This window comes from Bos indicus x Bos taurus, chromosome 1 (assembly GCF_003369695.1).
Source record: "Bos indicus x Bos taurus breed Angus x Brahman F1 hybrid chromosome 1, Bos_hybrid_MaternalHap_v2.0, whole genome shotgun sequence".
Lineage (NCBI taxonomy): Eukaryota > Metazoa > Chordata > Mammalia > Artiodactyla > Bovidae > Bos > Bos indicus x Bos taurus.
Window position 1 is genome coordinate 139371809 of NC_040076.1, and position 18368 is coordinate 139390176.

An 18368-nucleotide genomic window follows, 5' to 3' on the forward strand; every position below is an offset into this window, starting at 1 on the left:
CTCCAGAATGGCTGCCTGAGCACCAGCCGTTGCATCTGCATTCCAGCTAATAGAAAGCAGATAGCAGTAAGTAAAAAGGGCCAAGGGTTAGCTTCTTTCCTTTCTTCCTTTCTCTTTTTTTTTGGCCCTGCTACTTAGGATTTTAGTTCCCTCAGCAAGGGTCAAACCTGGGCCTAGCAGTGAAAGTGCTGAGTCCTAGCAACTGGACTGCTATGGAATTCCCAGGTTAGCTTTCTTTTAATGAGATTTCTTTCTCCCATATGGTACTGACCAGAACCTAGGTCACCCAATTTCAAGGAGCATGGAAACCTTGTTCTGGGTAGCCATGTGCTCAGCCCCAAGTCAGGGGTTTTATAACTAAGAAAAGGGGGGTAAACAGAGGCAAGAAATAGACTTGGCCACAACACATTTCTGCTGATGGAGTTTCTTGAGCCCTTACCTATGTGGCTGGCTTGAATGGAGAGGAGGTCTAAGGTGTCAGATGACTCTTTTGTTCTCCATCTTCCCAGTCAGTTCAAAGTCTTCAGAGTGTGATGGAAGGCAAATGGTGGCTTTTCTGAGTGGTTCGCTGTTAAGGAAGTTAGGTGTTAATCCCTGGGAAGGAATTTTCATTCTTTCCGTGTGCTCTGAAGAGGAAAGGAACATTTGATGTGTTGTTATCCACGTCTCCCAGAGGTTTCTTACTTACTACTTCCATTCAAGTTGTTCTCTAGTGCATACTAAAGAATCTTCTATGCAAATGAAATGGAAGTCTGCTGTCTGATCCCTAGACGCACAGGATCATCTCTTTCATTACCTAACACTCCTCTCCTCCCATAGCCTCACATAAGCTAGGCATGCCTGCAGGAGATAGCAGCACAGATCACAGACACCACTCTTGCAAGATTCAGCTGAAATGGGTTTATTATAGGTTATCCATGTATTACAGAAATTCTGTGAGGCAGGGAAACCAGTTCTGGCCATTCATAGCCAGGGACAATGCACACGGAAACACGCAGCCACACAACAAGTTCTTCCAGCAGAAGGTCTTCCAAGAACTGTTGCTGTTGCCTGGTCTGTGGGTCTAGGCACAGGACAGGGGCTGTCTGCTGGCTGCCTTGGGAAGCCCTATTAGGTGTTTCTACTTCTGTGCCTGAGGAGGGGGGTCTTGCCATATTTGGTTGCTTCCTCTGGTGCTCACCTCTGTTTTCTCAGATCCTGCCACACTGCACCTGTTTGACTGGCCTTACACCTGGACTTAGGGCTTACCACTTGGCACAATGGTAAGAATCTGGCTGTCAGTGCAGGAGACGTGGGTTTGATCCCTGGGTCGGGAAGATTCCCTGGAGTAGGAAATGGCAACCCACTCCAGTATTCTTGCCTGGAAAATTCCATGGACAGAGAAGCCTGGTGGGCTACAGTCTATGAAGTTGCAAAGAGTCGGACACAACTGAGCACACATGCATGCATGCCTGCACACTCGTGCGTGCACACCTAGACTTAGTGACTAAACAACAACAACACCTGGGCAGCAGAATTCTACTCCCAGGACACCTGTGGTAGAGGGAAGAGGTGGCAGGAGGGGTGCTGGGGGAGCCAGTCCGCAGGCCCCCATCTATTACCACCGGGGAATAACCCTGCATTTGTCTTTCAAATTATGAAGCAGCCAGGTACACTCTGGCAAATATCTTGTGAGAGAAACAAGCCTCCATTTATTATTATCCCTGTTTCAAACACAGGGAAGGATGTGAATCCCAGAAAGGCAAATCTGACCACACAGAGTCAGTTGGGATTTGAGGCTTCTTTAGTGAAGCCGTTTCTCATCGTAACTCATCGGGCTTTCTTTATTTTTATGCTAGGAAATGTAGGCATTCTGGCCAGTGTCACGGGCTGAATTATGTGTCCTCCTCAAATGCCTCTGTTGAAGCCCTAAGCCCTGGTGCTTCAGTATGTGACTATATTTAGAAATATGGCCTTTAAAGAGGTAATTAAGGTAAAATGAGGTCATCAGGGTGGGCCTTCATCCAAGATGTCTGCTGTCCTTATAAGAGGAAATTAGGACACAGATACACAGAGGGATGAGCGCTTGAAGACCTGGGGAGAAGACGGCCATCTGCGTGCCAGGCAGACAGCTCGGAGGACCCAAGCCTGTGGACACCTTGACCTTGGACTTCCAGCCTCCAGGAGTGGGAACAATTAAATGTCTGCCATTTAAGCCACACTGACTGTGGTAGTTTGTTGTGGCAGCCCTAAGCAGACTAATGCAAATAGGAACTGAGTTTGCCTTTCCAATAGAAAAACTGTTTTCAACAATATTTATATCATTTTGTTTTGTTTTGTTTTGTTTTTCTCTTCCTAGACTTAATGAGTTTGGGGAAATTTTTGATCTCACCAGTGCTTATTCTTTTCCATTGAGTCCCACAGATGTGCACTTATTTGATTACCTAAATGCCACAGCTTGGGAGTAATCTTATCTGAGCAAGGTGCATCCAGGTAGGGGTCAGAGAAATTAGATAATGAGATCGAGAGAAAGGAGGGAGTGGGGGGAGCTTTGCATCCACCAAAGCCTGGGGTGAGCATTGGAGACTGTGGGATTCAAAATGCCTCGATTTTAGGGCAAAATAGAATTTCTTTCTCTTGCAAAAAGCTGTAAGGACCAGAAGGGTGCTGACTTGATAACGGAAAAGTTAGGAGAAATGAGAACCGTGTTTTCATCTGATGCGAGAGGGAACATGGTGAATGCAGAAAGTGCCCCCCTTGCCTGCTGCCACTAATGCCTGACCCTGCTCATTAATCTCTGCCGCTTAGCAGAGACCTGGAAAATTGCAATTCTCCGCGCCAGCAGCCCCTGTTCAATAAATCCCGAGCCAGCAGGCAGAAGCAAGAAATGGCCTGAAGCTCGGAGCTGGCTTGCCGCATTCCACTCTGCTGCCCAGCAAGGGAGACTCTGTTTTAACTCGGGAACAACTGGCTGAGGAAGCTGGGTCCTCTTCGTGCTCATTTCCAGCTTTTAAAAGAACGTGTTGTCTTTGTTTTTATTAGCGTTTCATAGGATGCTTTGTGCCAGCATTGTGATGAACTAGGTATACTAATTTATTTTTATTACTATTTTTTTTCCTCGGGAGGAGCTGACCTTTTCTATAACACTAGCTGCCTTGTTCTCTGGGTGTATTTTGATCCAATTTGAGGCTTAAGGGATAAAAATCCCAATTCTTGCTTTTCTTATGTGTGGCTCTGTTTTCCCTGCCTGGAGGGCTGGGTTTTGGTCCTGATGAAGGAAGACACCTTAGCTGTCCTGGGTCACTCTGTAACCCTGGTGCTGGAGAGGGTCAGTGGCCAGTTCAGAGGCCTCCGGAGCCCAAGTACAGTCTCTGTGTATCAAGGGAAGCCCAACTGACAGATGTTAATTCTTTCCCAGTTAACATTACACTTTGAAAGAAGGTAGGACATTCTAAGAAACTTGGCATTAAAATACCCCATTTGCAAGGCATACTTAAGTTAAATGACTGTTATTTCTTGATGGTGTACTAAAATTTAGGTTCTTTTATAGTACGCTCTGTGCTTTGCCTCCTAATCAAGGCAAACTCCCACTCAGGACAATTATATCCCAATTTACTGCTTATGTGCAAATTTCTGATCTAGGGGATTAGGCCTTAGGAGGTAATTTGTTTCTATAAAATAAATCCAAAAATATGGAGGGTTATAAATGTGTAAACGAAAGACTTTACATCTGTGTGTGTGTGTGTATGTGTGTGTGTATACACAAGCCCCTGTGCTCATGAATTACTGCCAGTATCTCTAGGCAATGACTTTGCATCATCATAAACTCAGAAACAAATATAAGAGCTCTTCTGATCAAGCGTGGGGGTTCATATATTTTGGAATGAGGCTGAATTTCAAACTTTTAAAATCACACCCGGAGCTGTTGCAGGATCCCTGAATAGCTCTGTTTTGCCCTGGATGACTGTGTGTTTTTTAATTTTGAAAGAACTCATGCTAATCGAGTGAAGTCTGCCACTTGGATGGGGACTGGGCGGATGAAGAATACTTTTTCAACCAGTGAAGAATAATTTTTCAAAAAGTGTATTTGTCACCCCTTTTGTCTGGGCAAGTGAGTGTGAGGCTAGCTTTGGGGATGGCCTCCCCTGTCCCCTTCCCAGAGGCCTTTGTTGCTGCTGAGTTGTTTCAGTCGTGTCTGACTCTTTGTCACCCCATGTACTGTAGCACACCAGGCTCCTCTGTACATAGGATTTCCCAGGCAAGAACACTGGAGTGGGTTGCGCTTACTCCAGGGGATCTTCCTGACCCAGGGACCGAACCTGAGTCTCCTGTCTCCTGCATTGGCAGGCGGGTTCTTTACCACTGAGCCACCTGGGAGACCCTACCCAGAGGCCCACTAGGCACATTAAAGCATTCACATTCCCTCTCCCACTCAGCACCCTGTTTTATTTGAGGAATTTCTGAAATTCTATTGCTTATCTATACACTTACCTTTTTAATTTCTGTTTCCCCAGAAGAGCAGGGTTTTGTCCTCTGTTCTCTCCCAGCCCCTAGAACAGTGACAGGCCCGCAGGAGGCCTTCTGGGCCATTTATCAAATGACTGAATTTGGTATATGAATTCTCCTGGACTGCCTGGTAAACAGACAGATTTTCTGAACTGGTAGACCCAACCATGTATTTAGACTTGGACTATTTGAGACTTCTTTTTCCTCCCTGGGCAATAGTAACTGGTCCATACAGCAGGCTATCATCTTGGTCTCAGTCTAGGGAACTCAATGTAACAAGACACGGGGGAATAAAAAGAAGATTTGGAGCAAGACCTGGATTCTGAATCAGCCCATGGCCAGCACTCACCGGGTGGTCTCCAGTGAGGCAGGTTATGGTCTCTGAGCCTTTGTAAAGTGAGGACCATGAACGTTTCCTGCAGCTCTCATAACTGGCCAAAGAAGCCAGACAATGCATACAACATGAAGCTACTTTAAAACCTAGCACTGGATGGGAGAGGCGTTTGGGGGAGAAAGGACACGTGTATGTATGGCTGGGTCCCTTTGCTGTTCACCTGAAACTGTCTCAACATTTGTTTGTTAACTGGTTATACCCCAGTGCAAAATAAATAGTTTCATTAAAAAATTAAGTAGTTATTGACAGGTACATGCTAAGTTGCTTCAGTCACGTCCAGCTCTGTTTGATCCATGCACTGTAGCCCCCCAGGCTCCTCTGGCCATGGGATTCTCCAGGCAAGAATACTGGAGTGGGTTGCCATGGCCTCCTCCAGGGGATCTTCCTGACCCAGAGATCAAACCCACATCTCTTATACCTCTTGCATTGGCAGGCAGATTCTTTAGCCCTAGCACCACCTGGGAAACCCATTGATAGGTAACAGAAGAAATAATAAAACGTAGAGAGCCCCAAAGTTAAATCAGGTGCTGTTATGTGTTGAATTGTGTCTGACCTCAAATTCGGATGCTGAAGCCCTGTACCCCCAGCCCCCCACCACACCATCCCTCAGAATGTGGTTGTATTTGGATACAGGCCCTTTAGAGAGGTGATGCAGTTAAAAGGGCTCAGCAGGTAAAGAATCCATTTGCAATACAGGAGACACAGGAACCTCGGGTTCCATCCCTGGGTTGGAAAGATCCCTTGGAAGAGGAAATGGTAACCCACTCCAGTATTCTTGCCTGGAGAATCCCATGGACAGAGGAAGCCCGGCCAGCTACAGTCCATGGAGTTGCAAAGTCAGACACGACTGAGCGACTAACACACTACTACAGGTTGATACGGCTGCTCACCAAGAAACTTCTATGGGTGTAGGGCTGATCTGTGTTTTATCAGGATGAATTCACTCAAAGGGAATTTTTGTCTCTCAAACTGTTTTCCTATTCGCTGGATTTTCATGACCGTATCAGAGGCTTGTAGTAGCTATTTGGGATTGTCTTCACCTGGTAACAGTTCCTTCCTTTTATGTTTATGATTCTCGATTTTCTATTTGCCATCAAATGATCTATAAAAGAAAATCCGCTTATGTCTATGAGGGAGAATCCATGTAATGCTTGGTGAAGATTGGTTCTTATTACAACGGCATCTTCAAGAAGGGCTCCCTCAACAATTCTCTGATGGTGTAATAAAATGTAAAACAGCAGGGTCATTCCCTGTCTCAGTTTCTGCAAGGAGAAGGCTGTATTTCAGGAAAAGATTGTAAGAAACACCTTGTTATTTGCTTCAGTCGCTAAGTCATGTCCTAGTCTTTGCCACCCCATGGTCTGTAGCTTGCCAGGCTCTTCTGTCCATGGCATTTTCCAGGCGAAAATACTGGAGTGCGTTGCCATTTCCTCCTCTAGAAGATCTTCCTGACCCAAGGATCAAACCCATGTCTCCTGCAATGGCAGGCGGATTCTTGACTACTGAGCCACCAGGAATAGTCTAGAGCCATGCAAAGTGTAAATCTGAATAGAATGAGGTTCCTTCCTGGTGGGGAGGTCACGGAAGAAGTCTGAGCCACAGGGAGCATTGGTTCTTCATCAGGCTGGGGCCATCAACAGTGCTCTGAGTTGTGCCTTGGTTGGTTGATGATGTTTCTGCCTGGGGAAAAGACTATAATTGTTTGGGATGGTTTTACAGCTGTGCCTTTCATTCTAAGAGAGAAGATGGATGGGAACACAGACAGATGGATGACACAGATAGTTAGATACTGTAGTTGAGACTGCCGCTGCCTTGGCTGATAGACTGTGAGCCTCACCTCCTCAGACTTGCTCGTGTCTCTGAGACCCGGTGCTCCAGGTAACGGACCCACTTCACTTGGGTGAAGTCTGAAGGGCTCGTGGGGAGTCCTGCTCACTTCTCTTGAGCTCCACAGTCAAGAAGGTGGTTTTTCTCTCATGCTCCAGGGGAGCTGGCAATCAATATCTTTTTTTATCAAACGAGTGGACTGGAATGAATCATCTGTCGACCGTTCTCCTATTCAGGTTCAGAACTCCTTCCTGGAGGATACACAAAAATACTAAAATTCTAGGACCCCAGAGAGAAACAAATGATAAGAACTGCACAGTCCTGGGCAGTTTACATGGTGCTCTGGTGAAATACTGCCTGCCCAGGCTCAAAATCTACTGTCAGTAGCCAGGTGGGATGTGTGTTGTCCACTCCAGGCAGCAGGACTCTAAATAAAAATGCCAGGTGCAGCCCACCCAGTGCAGATGTGAGCGGCAGATGGTCTTCATGGAGCGGCAGCGGACGGAGGACACGGGAGGAAGGGTGGCTGCAGGGAGGTCTGGAAATGAGGGTGGTGTCGGTCCCCTGCGTGGCTTGCCAGAATCTACTGTCCCTTCTGGTGGAGAGGTGTGCAGAGCCTGATGCCCTCAGGGCCTCCCAGCTGTGGGGCCTGGTGGCACCTTTCTCTTGTACTGTTCCGGGTGTGTATTCGCAGGACCCAGAAGTCATCTTTAGGTGGAGGACTCTCTGCGCCTTGCCCTGCTGAGTGAGGACCATCCCAACACAAGCCCAGCAAATGCCACCTGCCACCCCAAAGACTGGGTGGGGCCTGATGCCCTGGGGCTCCGGCCTGGCTGTGTTTGGTGGTCACGTGGCTGGCCCTGCAGGAAAGCAGTCCCTCCTTCTTTGCGTTGGGGCCCAAACATCCATGAGTCTCACCACTGAGCAGATGGCCAGGCAGAGAACCATGTGACTGCCTGCATCCTCTGCTGACTTAGCAAGTCCTGCCCCACACCAATGGGTCTCAGTTTAATTTACACCACAGCCTTGAATTTGCTCATGACACTCGTGACTAGGTGGAGCAGGCTTGGAGTTTTTAATTTATTTTTATTTTTTTTAGCCACACCACATGGCTTGCACGATATAGGTCCCCGGACCAGGGATGGAACCTGGGCCACAGCAGTGAAGGCTGGGAGTCCTAACCACTAGGCCACACTGAATTCCCAGGGCAGGCTCTTTAAAAAGCAATTTTACCTCTCCATTTTTGAGATGAGCAAACTGAGACCCAGAGAAGCTAGGAACCTTCCTGAGGGTCCCAGAGCAGGCAGAGACACCCCCAATCCACCCTTATCTGGACCTATACCCCTGCTTCTGCTGGCAGCTTTATCAGAGGTGGGAGGGTCTGAGGGCTGCGAGAGGGTCAGCCCAACCCCACAGCAGGCTGGAGGTGCTGTCTGCCTGCCTGAGACCTCCTTTCATTATTCCTCTGGACTGGTGCTAGGAACAGGCACTGTTCTGGCACATTTTCCATTCAGGAGAGAAACTTTGCCTCTTTTTCACCGTGCTTCTGGGGTCAGTGCCCCACAGAGGCTTTGTTTGCCCTGCTGCCCAGACCCCTCCTTAAGAGCCCTGGGGTGGAAGAGGAGGCTGAGGACTCCCTGCCGCATGGAAATGAAAGGCCTGCACTGGACAGCTGCCTGGCTTATCAATCAATGGACTCACTTGCAATCAACCATTAGTTACTTGTGGAACGTCTATGTGCTGGGCCCTGTGTGAGCCGCTGAAGCAAGATGGATGAAGTCCCCGCCCTTATGGAGCTCAGATGGGGTGATGGACCACCAAACGAGAAGTAGAGCAGGGAGTAGAATAAGACAGAAATAGCCCCAGGAAGAGTAGTAATACGGGGGGAGTGGATAGGGTGTGCCCTGGAGGGAACCCACTCCCCCCAGGGCCCTTCCTGTCCCCCGCAGGCAAGGCCAAGGTCCTACCTTTGGGTTTCAGCTGATGCTGCTGGTCGGCATCTCTCTTCTGCCCTGGAGTGATGGCAAAGGGAGGTTTCATATAGCCCTCCTGCACCCCTCCACTGTTACCATCACCCAGGCCATGGGAGGGAGCCTTGGCATCAATGAGGAGATGTCCACAGGGCCAGGGGCACTGGGCTCTGGCTGTGGCCCCTCAGTTGCCCTTCCCCATCATTCCCTCACTCCTGCTGAGTCTGGGGTGCTTAGAGCTCCTTTTTTTTCTAGCTCCCAGTATGACATGGACCCATTGCCAGGCCCTCACATCATTTGCATTGAACCCTGTGTCACCAATTCTAATTGTTTCTTTTCCACCACAATCTGAGTCCTCCTCCTGCTTTGCACATCCCTGGGCAGCTCAGTTGAAGCACTAACCATGGCAGACCTCCAAGAAAAGCTGGACTCTACAAAGTAAAGACTCCTGAAACATCAGTGGTTTTCTTTTTTAAACACTGGAATATTTTTCAAAGGACAGAGGAATCTATAAATCACTTTGGCTGAAGATATTAGTTGAAGATATAATTGCAAAATCCATTTTTATGACCCGTCCTTACTGTCTCATTACATATTCCCTAAATATACATAATTTTCCACATCTTCATTCATCATGTGTCAAAAAATAATATTGCTGTTTTCTTCCATTATTGTAAGAGGAAAAAGATGAACCAGGCTGCTCAAAAGCTTCAGGCTGCAGCAGCATTTTAACTCTGAAAGAGAAAATCTCCCATCTTCTTTTGAGTCAGATCTCATTCTCCCCCTCTGCAATCAGGGTACAGTAGATACAAGGGCTCCTCTGGGAAGAGAAGCACCTGGAACTCCAGACCATCCGGTGATGATTCTCGGTGCACGAGATACTGCTTCTGCTCTCTGTTGAGGACAGACGAGCTGGAGCCATCATTCGCTGGTTTGATAGATGCTTGTGCTCCAGTCACACGCTCTTGTGATAATCATTTTTGTTTTTGTTTAGTTGCTAAGTCCAGCTCTTTTGTGACCCTGTGGACTGTAGCCCACCAGGGTCCTCTATCCATGGGATTTCCCAGGAAAGAATACTGGAGTGGATAGCCATTCCCTTCTCCAGGGGATCTCCCTGACCCAGGGATAGAATCCACATCTCCTACATTGGCAGGCAGCTTCTTCCCACTGAGCCACCTGGGAAGCCTGTGATAACCTTAGTGAATGTTTTTAAAGGATGAATTTGAGCCTCAGGAAACTCCTGTCCTTCCTGATGTTTCTGCTCCTTAGAGAATCTCTGAAGAAAGGGACTTGGAGTGGGGATTAAAATGTGGATGTCTACCCAATGCAGTAAGAGACAATCCCACGATTCTCTGTATCATCTGGGGTCTCATGGGTTAAAAAAATATCACTCCCAAATAATCCGTGGACATCAGGCTGCTCAAAATCTTGGTGGTCAATCTGAGACAGAGGGAAACAATTTTACTGATTTAGGTCATGGACCAATCAGTCCAGTAAGGCTTTCAAAGCCAGCATTTTCTCCTCCCAGATGGAGGTGGGATTGGAGGGCTCTGGGCACAACCTGCTTGATCTCTGAGAAAACTGAGGGAGCCTGCTTAAGGATCTGCAAAGGAAAAGTTATGCAACCAGACACGTCTCTCTCTCTCTCATCTACCTACCTAGTCTTTCTATCTATTGCTATCTATCTATCTAATCTATGGGCTTCCTAGGTGGCTCAGTGGTAAAGAATCTTCCTGCCAATGCAAGAGACGAAGGTTTGATCCCTGGTTTGGGAAGATCCCCTGCAGGAGGAAATGGCAACCCACTCTAGTATTCTTGCCTGGAGAATTCCATGGATAGAGGAGGCTAGCAGGTTACAGTCGGGGTCACAAAGAGTTGGACATGACTGAGCGACTGAACACAGATGTCTGTTTCATCTATCATATCTATTTATTTATCTATCCATCTATCTAAACTGTCATCTAACATTATCTATCTATCTATAAGAGAGAAAACAGAACAGAGTAAGCAGGAGGGAAGGAACCTGTGTCACTTGCACGTAACCCCAGCGTCCTTGACCCTCTGTGCTGGGGATGCTGACTGAATACTGTCATCCAAGGGCACAAAGTAAGACAGATGGAGAAGGGCTGGACCACACTCAGGTTAAGTGATGAACTCAGGATGCTGGTGATACGGTCAAGGGGTAAAGCCCTGGCAGTGCTCCCTGGGCATCCTGTCCTGCCTCCAGTGCTGCCCGCTCTCCACCCCCAAGCTGGGTGCGCTCCACACGCTGTCCTGACCTCTGCTCCAGGCGTGGGCCCAGATGGCAGGGATGTTCTAAGCCCAGGTGCTGAGTGGGGGGTTCTGCCTCCAGTTCTTTCAGGAGTTAACCCCAGGGCCTTATTTGTTACTTCATCTTAAGCCAAGTAGCTGGATCTCAACCCTGGCTGCATCTGGAAATCACCCGAGAGCATTTTTTAGAAAGTAGGGCTGTCTGACCCTCTGCCCAGGGATGCTGATTACTCTAACTTGGTCTTGTTTGAAGGAGTGCTTCCGCTGTGGCTGTGAAGAGGCAGCCTGAGTCTGGGGTGGGTCCTCATGTCTCCATTAAAAAATAGTGCCTTTGATGATTCTGATGATCAGCTGTCACTAAACTGAAGGAGTGTTGATGATTCTTCCCTTGTGTGACTAGAGGGTTTGTTGATTTATTTTTCTTATATTTGGCTAGAAATGTACACAGCACAAAGGGAGCCCCAACATAGGTGATCACTTCACTGTGGCACCGATCCTATTCTAGGATCTTAACTGTGAATGAGTTCAGCCCACTGACACAGCAGACAAATGCGAAGCCTACATCTTTGAAACAAATTGTTAAGATGTAGGAGTCCAGCTTGATTGTGAAGGTTGGATGGTATCATCCATCCGTGACAATGGTAGAAACAGAAGCCCTCATTCAGTCAGTAAATCTCACGTGTGTGTGCGTAAAAGCTCAGTGCCTCTGTTAGTTGGAGCTGTTCTGAGCAAAAGATACCACTGGGTCCATTAGCTGTTCTGCTAAGTCGCTTCAGTCGTGTCTGACTCTGTGCTACCCCATAGGCGGCCGCCCACCAGGCTCCTCTGTCCTTGGGATTCTCCAGGCAAGAACACTGGAGTGGGGTGCCATTACTGTATCTCAGGAGGTTCAAGAAGGAGGGGAACATATGTACACCTATGGCTAATTCATGTTGATACATGACAGAAATCAAACCAATATTGTAAAGCAATTAGCAACCAATTAGAAATAAATATAACCAAAGATAAAAAATAAATACAAATCAGTAAAAATATAAAAAAAGAAAAAAATTGTATCTACATGAGAAAGCAGAGGAAAATAATAGCACTGTTAGTGTTTTCAGTTTTTTTAATTGAAGTACAGTTAACTTACAATGCTGTGCTTGTTTCGGTGTACAGCCAAGTACAAACACATACACGTATATGCATATTCTTTTTCAGATTCTTTTCCATTATAGGTTATTGCAGGATGTTCAGTAGAGTTCCCTGTGCTATATAGTAGGTCCTTGTCACTTACTTTATATATGGTGGTTTGGTCACTAAGTTGTCCTCGACTCTTGAGACCCCATGGACTGTAGCTCGCCAGGCTTCTCTGTTCATGGGATTTTCCAGGCAAGAATACTGGAGTGGGTTGCCATTTCCTTCTCCAGGGAGTCTTCCAGGTCCAGGGATCAAACGCGGGTCTCCTGTATTGCTGGTGAAGTCTTTACCAACTGAGCTACCAGGGAAACCCTATTTTATATATAGTAGTCTATATGTTAATCCCGATGTTAAATGGGGCCCCAAGGAACAGAGACTGGTACAGAAAGTATCCACGACGCTGAGACTGTGTTTCTGACTTTCCTCATTCCTCCCTGGCAGGGGTAGGACTAGGGAGTCAGAAGATGGCTGCTTCTGAGCTCCAAGGAAGCCCAGGACATGCTCCACTGGCTTGTACTTTGCAAATTAGGTCTTGTGCTGGGGGAGGTGCTACGTGGCGCCTGGAGCCTGGCTTGATCCAGAGCCGCTGTCTTCCTGCTCACTGCTCAGTGATCACCTTCTGTCTGTATTTTTCTTGCTCCAGATGGGCAGAAGAAGGTTCAAGAGGAATTCGACATCGACATGGACGCGCCAGAGACAGAACGAGCAGCGGTGGCCATCCAGTCTCAGTTCAGAAAATTCCAGAAGAAAAAGGCCGGGTCCCAGTCCTAGCAGGAGAGTCCCTTCCTAGTCTGCCAGGAGACACCACCTACAGCCATCATCCATCAAGAAATTAAAAAGGAACAGCGCCCTCAAGAGAAGTCCTCATCACATGATACCCATGTGCACCGCAGTCCCGCAATGCATGCACAGAGACCCGTGATATTTATACCCTTGTAGGAAGGTGTAGACAATGCAATTGTGAGCAGCTTAATCTCTGTTTATCTCTAGGATCATTCCTCCTGCAACTAATTATTTTCCTTGATGTTGTAATAAAATGGAGTTAAGATGCGTGATTAAAGTGTCTGCCTCTGTCTCCCCTTTTACATTAACTTGGAAAGTTACTGCTGTTAGAAGTGACTGCAAGCTAGATGCCTATTTTCCTCTCCCTCCAAGAGTCAGAGCTGAAACACGGTGCTTTCTGTGAGCAGTTTTCCTGCTGAGAATGGGAGATGTGTGCTCAGCTGTGCCTGTCTAGTTTGGAGAGTTCTAACCACTGACTGGTGATGGGCAATATATTTTCTTCTTACCATGGGGTTAGAGCCTTGGATCCTGGAGAGTCAAAGAATCAGAGGGCTCCTTGGGGAGTTGTGACTCATGCAGAAGAACTTGAAGGGGGAGGGCAACAGGTCTATTTGGGCGTGTCACCCAGGTTTAGGCAGCAGGCACATTTCAGTGCCCTGAGGGGGATGTCCCCACTACTGAGAGCCATTCCACCACTCACCTGCCTCTCCCCACTCATGTGGGGCTCTATGGCCAGGTGGCCCCTTGCCCCCAACTCCTTACACTCCTCAGGTAGTAATTTGCCACCTGTTAAGACTATTTAGCACATCCTGCAAATGGGAGAAGCTGTGGGTTCTCTCAAGCCCCATCTCTTCCCCTGCAAACCTCACAGATAAATTGTTTCCCACACCCAAAGGGTAGGCAGGAAGGAGAGGGCTGTCGCATGCAGAGGACACTCCTCTGAATTGAGAGCCAGGCTCCTCCAGCCCCCAAGTCTGGTGTGGTTTGGGCTTTGCCATGTGAGACCCTGATGTGGAAGCTGCATCTCGTCTTCATCCCGAGATGCTTGGGGGCAGCATAGGGTACTGCTGTGGGCCAGTCAGCTTCTTTCCTTTGTCAGCAATTAACCAAGGATGGAGGCAGAGAGTGGGGAATAGTGGAGAGAGGAGGGACTGTGGTGTGTGTGTGTATGTGTGTGTGTGTGTGTGTGTGTGTAGTGTGTGTACGTGCCCTCTCACATATGTGCACCTGGGAGTGTTGTGTGTGTGTGTGTGTGTGTGTGTATAAAGCATGGTGGGAGCAAGCAGTGGGCAGGGCCATGACTCATAGCTCCTCTGTCAAGGTCCCATTCACTGTCTCCAAGGTACAGACTGAGAAAGATTGTCTGAAAAACTCAGCTGCAAATGTATTGATTCTCTTGTGTACACAAATCCCTTTTACTGGACACCCTCTGGGGCTGTTATGGTCTAGGAGACTTGGGCTCCTCTGATGGGTTTCCAACTAGAGAAGTACAAGTTGGGATCATTGTGGATCACCCAGCAACCAGCCAGGACTCCTCAGGGCTCCTGACAACCTGTGGTCCCCACTGAGAGGAGGACAGTGGATTGAGGGGACCCTCCATAGAAAGCATCATGAAGATAGTGAGTTGTGAATGGGACCCTGTCTTATCTGGAGTCACATGGAGCACCAACATGAAGAAAGTTGGGAGCAAAAAGAAGTGTTTGAGTCATTCACATGAATTCCCTCTATACCCAGTCCTCCCAGCAATCCCATTGGCCCTCATTCTCTGAATGTTTCACATAAAGGAAGTGGGGTTCCCCCTTACTAGACAGGTCTGCACTTGATGGCCAACACTCTCTCTGGCTCTGAGAAATCTAGAAACAGGACTTCCCTCGTGGTGCACTGGATAGGAATCTGCTACCAATGCAGGAGACATGGGTTCCATCCCTGGTCTGGGAAGACCCCACATGCCACCGAGTTACTAAGCCCGTTGTGCCCATAACTACTGAGTCCTGCAGGCCCTAGAGCCCAGGAGCCACAACTACAGAGCCCACAGCCTGCAACTACTGAAGCCTGCCCATATAGAGCCCATGCTGTGCAATAAGAGAAGCCACCGTATCGAGAAGCCCGGGCACCACAACTGGAGAGTAGCTTTCGCTGGCAGCAACTGGAGAAAAGCCAGTATAGCAGTGAAGACCCAGCACGGCCAAAAATAAATAAATAAAATGCAATAAAAAAAGAAATCTAGAAACAACTGGTTTTATAGTGAGGCTGCTCCCCCTAGAGGGGATTCTCCATGCACAGTGGGGAGTACTAGGGAGGGACTCCTGGACCAGAAACACTCCTTTTGCACTGACAAAGCCTGTGGAGGCAAAAGGAGGAGGCTGGGGTGAGGGCTGTGATGGTTGGAGAGGCCCCTCAAGCATTCTGATTCACCTTCTTGGTTCAATCACAGGACAAGGGTGTATCTGACTTCCTATGAGTCACAGGAATGAATTTAATTTACTTCCCAGGTGGATTCAGGAGAGTCTGAAATGCCAGTCAACAGCAATGGGGAGATTCCAAAGTGCCCAACTCTGCATGGGAATTGGGTGCACTAGGTCTATGGCTTTGTAGAGCCAGAGGAAAGAGCAGAGGCTCGTGGCTTCAGCCTCTGGGGACATTTATGCTCCCGAGGCTGCAGTGTTCACCACAGAGAGGAGGGGGACTTTCCCTTCCCAGGGTGTGTCTGAGTGGGGCAACATGTGGTGTCAATTTCATTTCACACATGTTTATTGAACTCCTAGTACATGTATGTACTTGGCCCTATCACGGTGGTGGCAGACTGGTGGGGAAGAGGCACCAATAAGTAGATATTAAAATGGAGAGATTTGTGCTCCAGTGGACCAGAGGACAGACAGCTCATCTGAACTTGGAGAATTACTGAAGTCTTCCTAAGGAATTGCTACCCATAGCAGTCATCAGAAAGATAGTGGGAGCTACTGTATTTACCACGTAATAGTGTGGGTGGTAGGCGGGTGCAGGAGAGTCAGGGCAAGGCCTAGGAGGAGAAGGTGCTAAGCTCTGCAGACCCAAAGGTTCTCTGGATTATCACACCCGAGCCTAGGGGCAAGCTCTGTACTCAAACTTGTGGAAGCCAAGAGGCAGGACTTGGAACTAGATTCATTTCTGACCTACAGGTCAGCCAACCAACCACAAAGAAGCTATCTACCTTGAGCAGCTTGTTTCCATACCATTCAGGTGATGATAAAGTCTACTTGGCAAAGTGGATGGGAAAATGTTAGGAATTTAAAATGTCTCCATGTGGGTGTCTGCTAAGTGGAACATTATTAATGGTAGTGCACGTGTGCATGCTAAGTCATTTCAGTTGTGTCCGACTCTGTATGACCCTATGGATTGTAGCCCACCAGGCTCCTCTGTCCATGGGATTCTCCAGGCAAGAATACTGGAGTGGGTTGCCATGCCCTCCTCCAGGAGATCTTCCTGATCTGGGGATTGAACCCATATCTCTTTTGCCTCCCGCATTGGCAGGTGGGTTCTTTAGCACCACCTGGGAAGCTAATGGCAGACCATGAGGTAAAGGGTCAATCATTGCCTCCATCACCAACAGCCTTTTTCCTGACTCAACCTAATTCATGGGACTCTGCTTCTCTGGGCTGTAGCCATTTGGATAGGTGGTGTGTGCTTGACCCACAAGGTTCAGTTCTGTTCAATTGCTCATTCATGTCCAACTCTTTGTGACCCCACAGACTGCAGTATGCCAGGCCTCCCTGTCCATCATCAACTCCCAGAGCTTGCTCAAGCTCATGTCAATTGAGTTGGTGATGGCATCCAACCATCTCATCCTCTGTCATCCCCTTCTCCTCCTGCCTTCAATCTTTCCCAGTATCAGAGTCTTTCCCAATTAGTCAGTTCTTTGCATCTGGTGGCCAAAGTATTGGAGTTTCAGCTTCAGCATCAGTCCTTCCAATGAATATCAGGACGGACTTCTTTTAGAATGGACTGGTTTGATCTCCTTGCTGTCCAAGAGACTCTCAAGAATCTTCCCTAATACCACAGTTCAAAAGCATCAATCCATGTGAGTCTGAACCAATAGTCATAACCTGAGCCAGTTAATGGGAAGGAGCTTAAATGCTAAAGCTAGTTACAGCTGCCCCCAAATCTTAAATCCTATCTTATCCAAATCTTATCTTCTGTCCAAGGGGCTCTAAGAGTCTTCTCCAGCATCATGCTGCTGCTGCTGCTAAGTTGCTTCAGTTGTGTCCAACTCTGTGCAACCCCATAGACAGCAGCCCACCAGGCTCTGCTGTCCCTGGGATTCTCCAGGCAAGAACACTGGAATGGGTTGCCATTTCCTTCTCCAATGCACGAAAGTGAAAGTGAAGTCACTCAGTCGTGTCCAACTCTCAGCGACCCCATGGACTGCAGCCTACCAGGCTCCTCCGTCCATGGGATTTTCCAGGCAAGAGTACTGGAGTGGGGTGCCATTGCCTTCTCCGTCTCCAGCATCATAGTTCTCTCTAAAAGACAGAGTTATTCAGGTATCACAGACATCCAAGAGTGGAACATCTAAGACATCTCTGATGCCACGGACATGCAGAATTACATTGAATTTATGACCAAACTGGGGCATAGTTAGGGAAGAATGGATTTCTTTATATTATTGTCTTTACAGCATTTTATGACTTTCAGTCAAGTTTTACAGTTTTATTCAGGTCTTGCACATTTCTTTTCAATTTCTAGGTATCTCATAGTATTTGTTGTTCATACAAATACAATCTTTCCCCACAGCGATCTCTAGTTGGGTTTGCTTTTTTTCTAGGATAACTACTGATTTCTACATATTCAACTTGTTCAGTTCAATTCAGTCACTCAGCTGTGTTTGACTCTTTGTGACCCCACGGACTGCAGCACTCCAGGCTTTCCTGTCCATCACCAACTTCCGAAGTTTACTCAAACTCACATACATAGAGTTGGTGATGTCATCCAACCATCTCATCCTCTGTCGTCCCCGTCTCCTCCCACCTTCAATGTTTCCAGTCATCAAGGTCTTTTCCATTGAGTCAGTTCTTTGCATCAGGTGGCCAAAGTATTGGAGTTTCAGCTTCAGCATCAGTCCTTCTAATGAATATTAAGGACTGATTTCCTTTAGGATGGATTGATTGGATCTCCTTGCAGTCCAAGGGACTCTCAGGAGTCTTCTCCAACACCACAGTTCAAAAGCATCAATTCTTTGGTGTTCAGCTTTCTTTATAGTCCAACTCTCATATCCATACATGACTACTGGAAAAACCATAGCTTTGACTAGACGGAGCTTTGTTGGCCAAGTAATGTCTCCACTTTTTAATGTGCTGTCTAGGTTAGTCATAGCTTTTCTTCCAAGGAGCAAGCATCTTTTAATTTTATGGTTGCAGTCACCATCTGCAGTAATTTTGGAGCCCCAACCCCCAAAAAAAGTCTGTCAAATCATATGTAATATC

General features: G+C 47.6%; 1 protein-coding gene across 1 annotated transcript in view; it reads left to right on the top strand.

The window, feature by feature from the left end:
* PCP4 (Purkinje cell protein 4) overlaps positions 1-13186 on the top strand; it is a 68491-nt gene extending 55305 nt beyond the window's left edge. Inside the window, exon 3 of the mRNA XM_027546590.1 lies at positions 12770-13186. Within this exon, the coding sequence (XP_027402391.1) occupies positions 12770-12897 (128 nt within the window). The 3' untranslated portion in view covers positions 12898-13186. The remainder of the gene's footprint in view (positions 1-12769) is intronic.
* The last annotated feature ends 5182 nt before the right edge of the window (positions 13187-18368 follow it).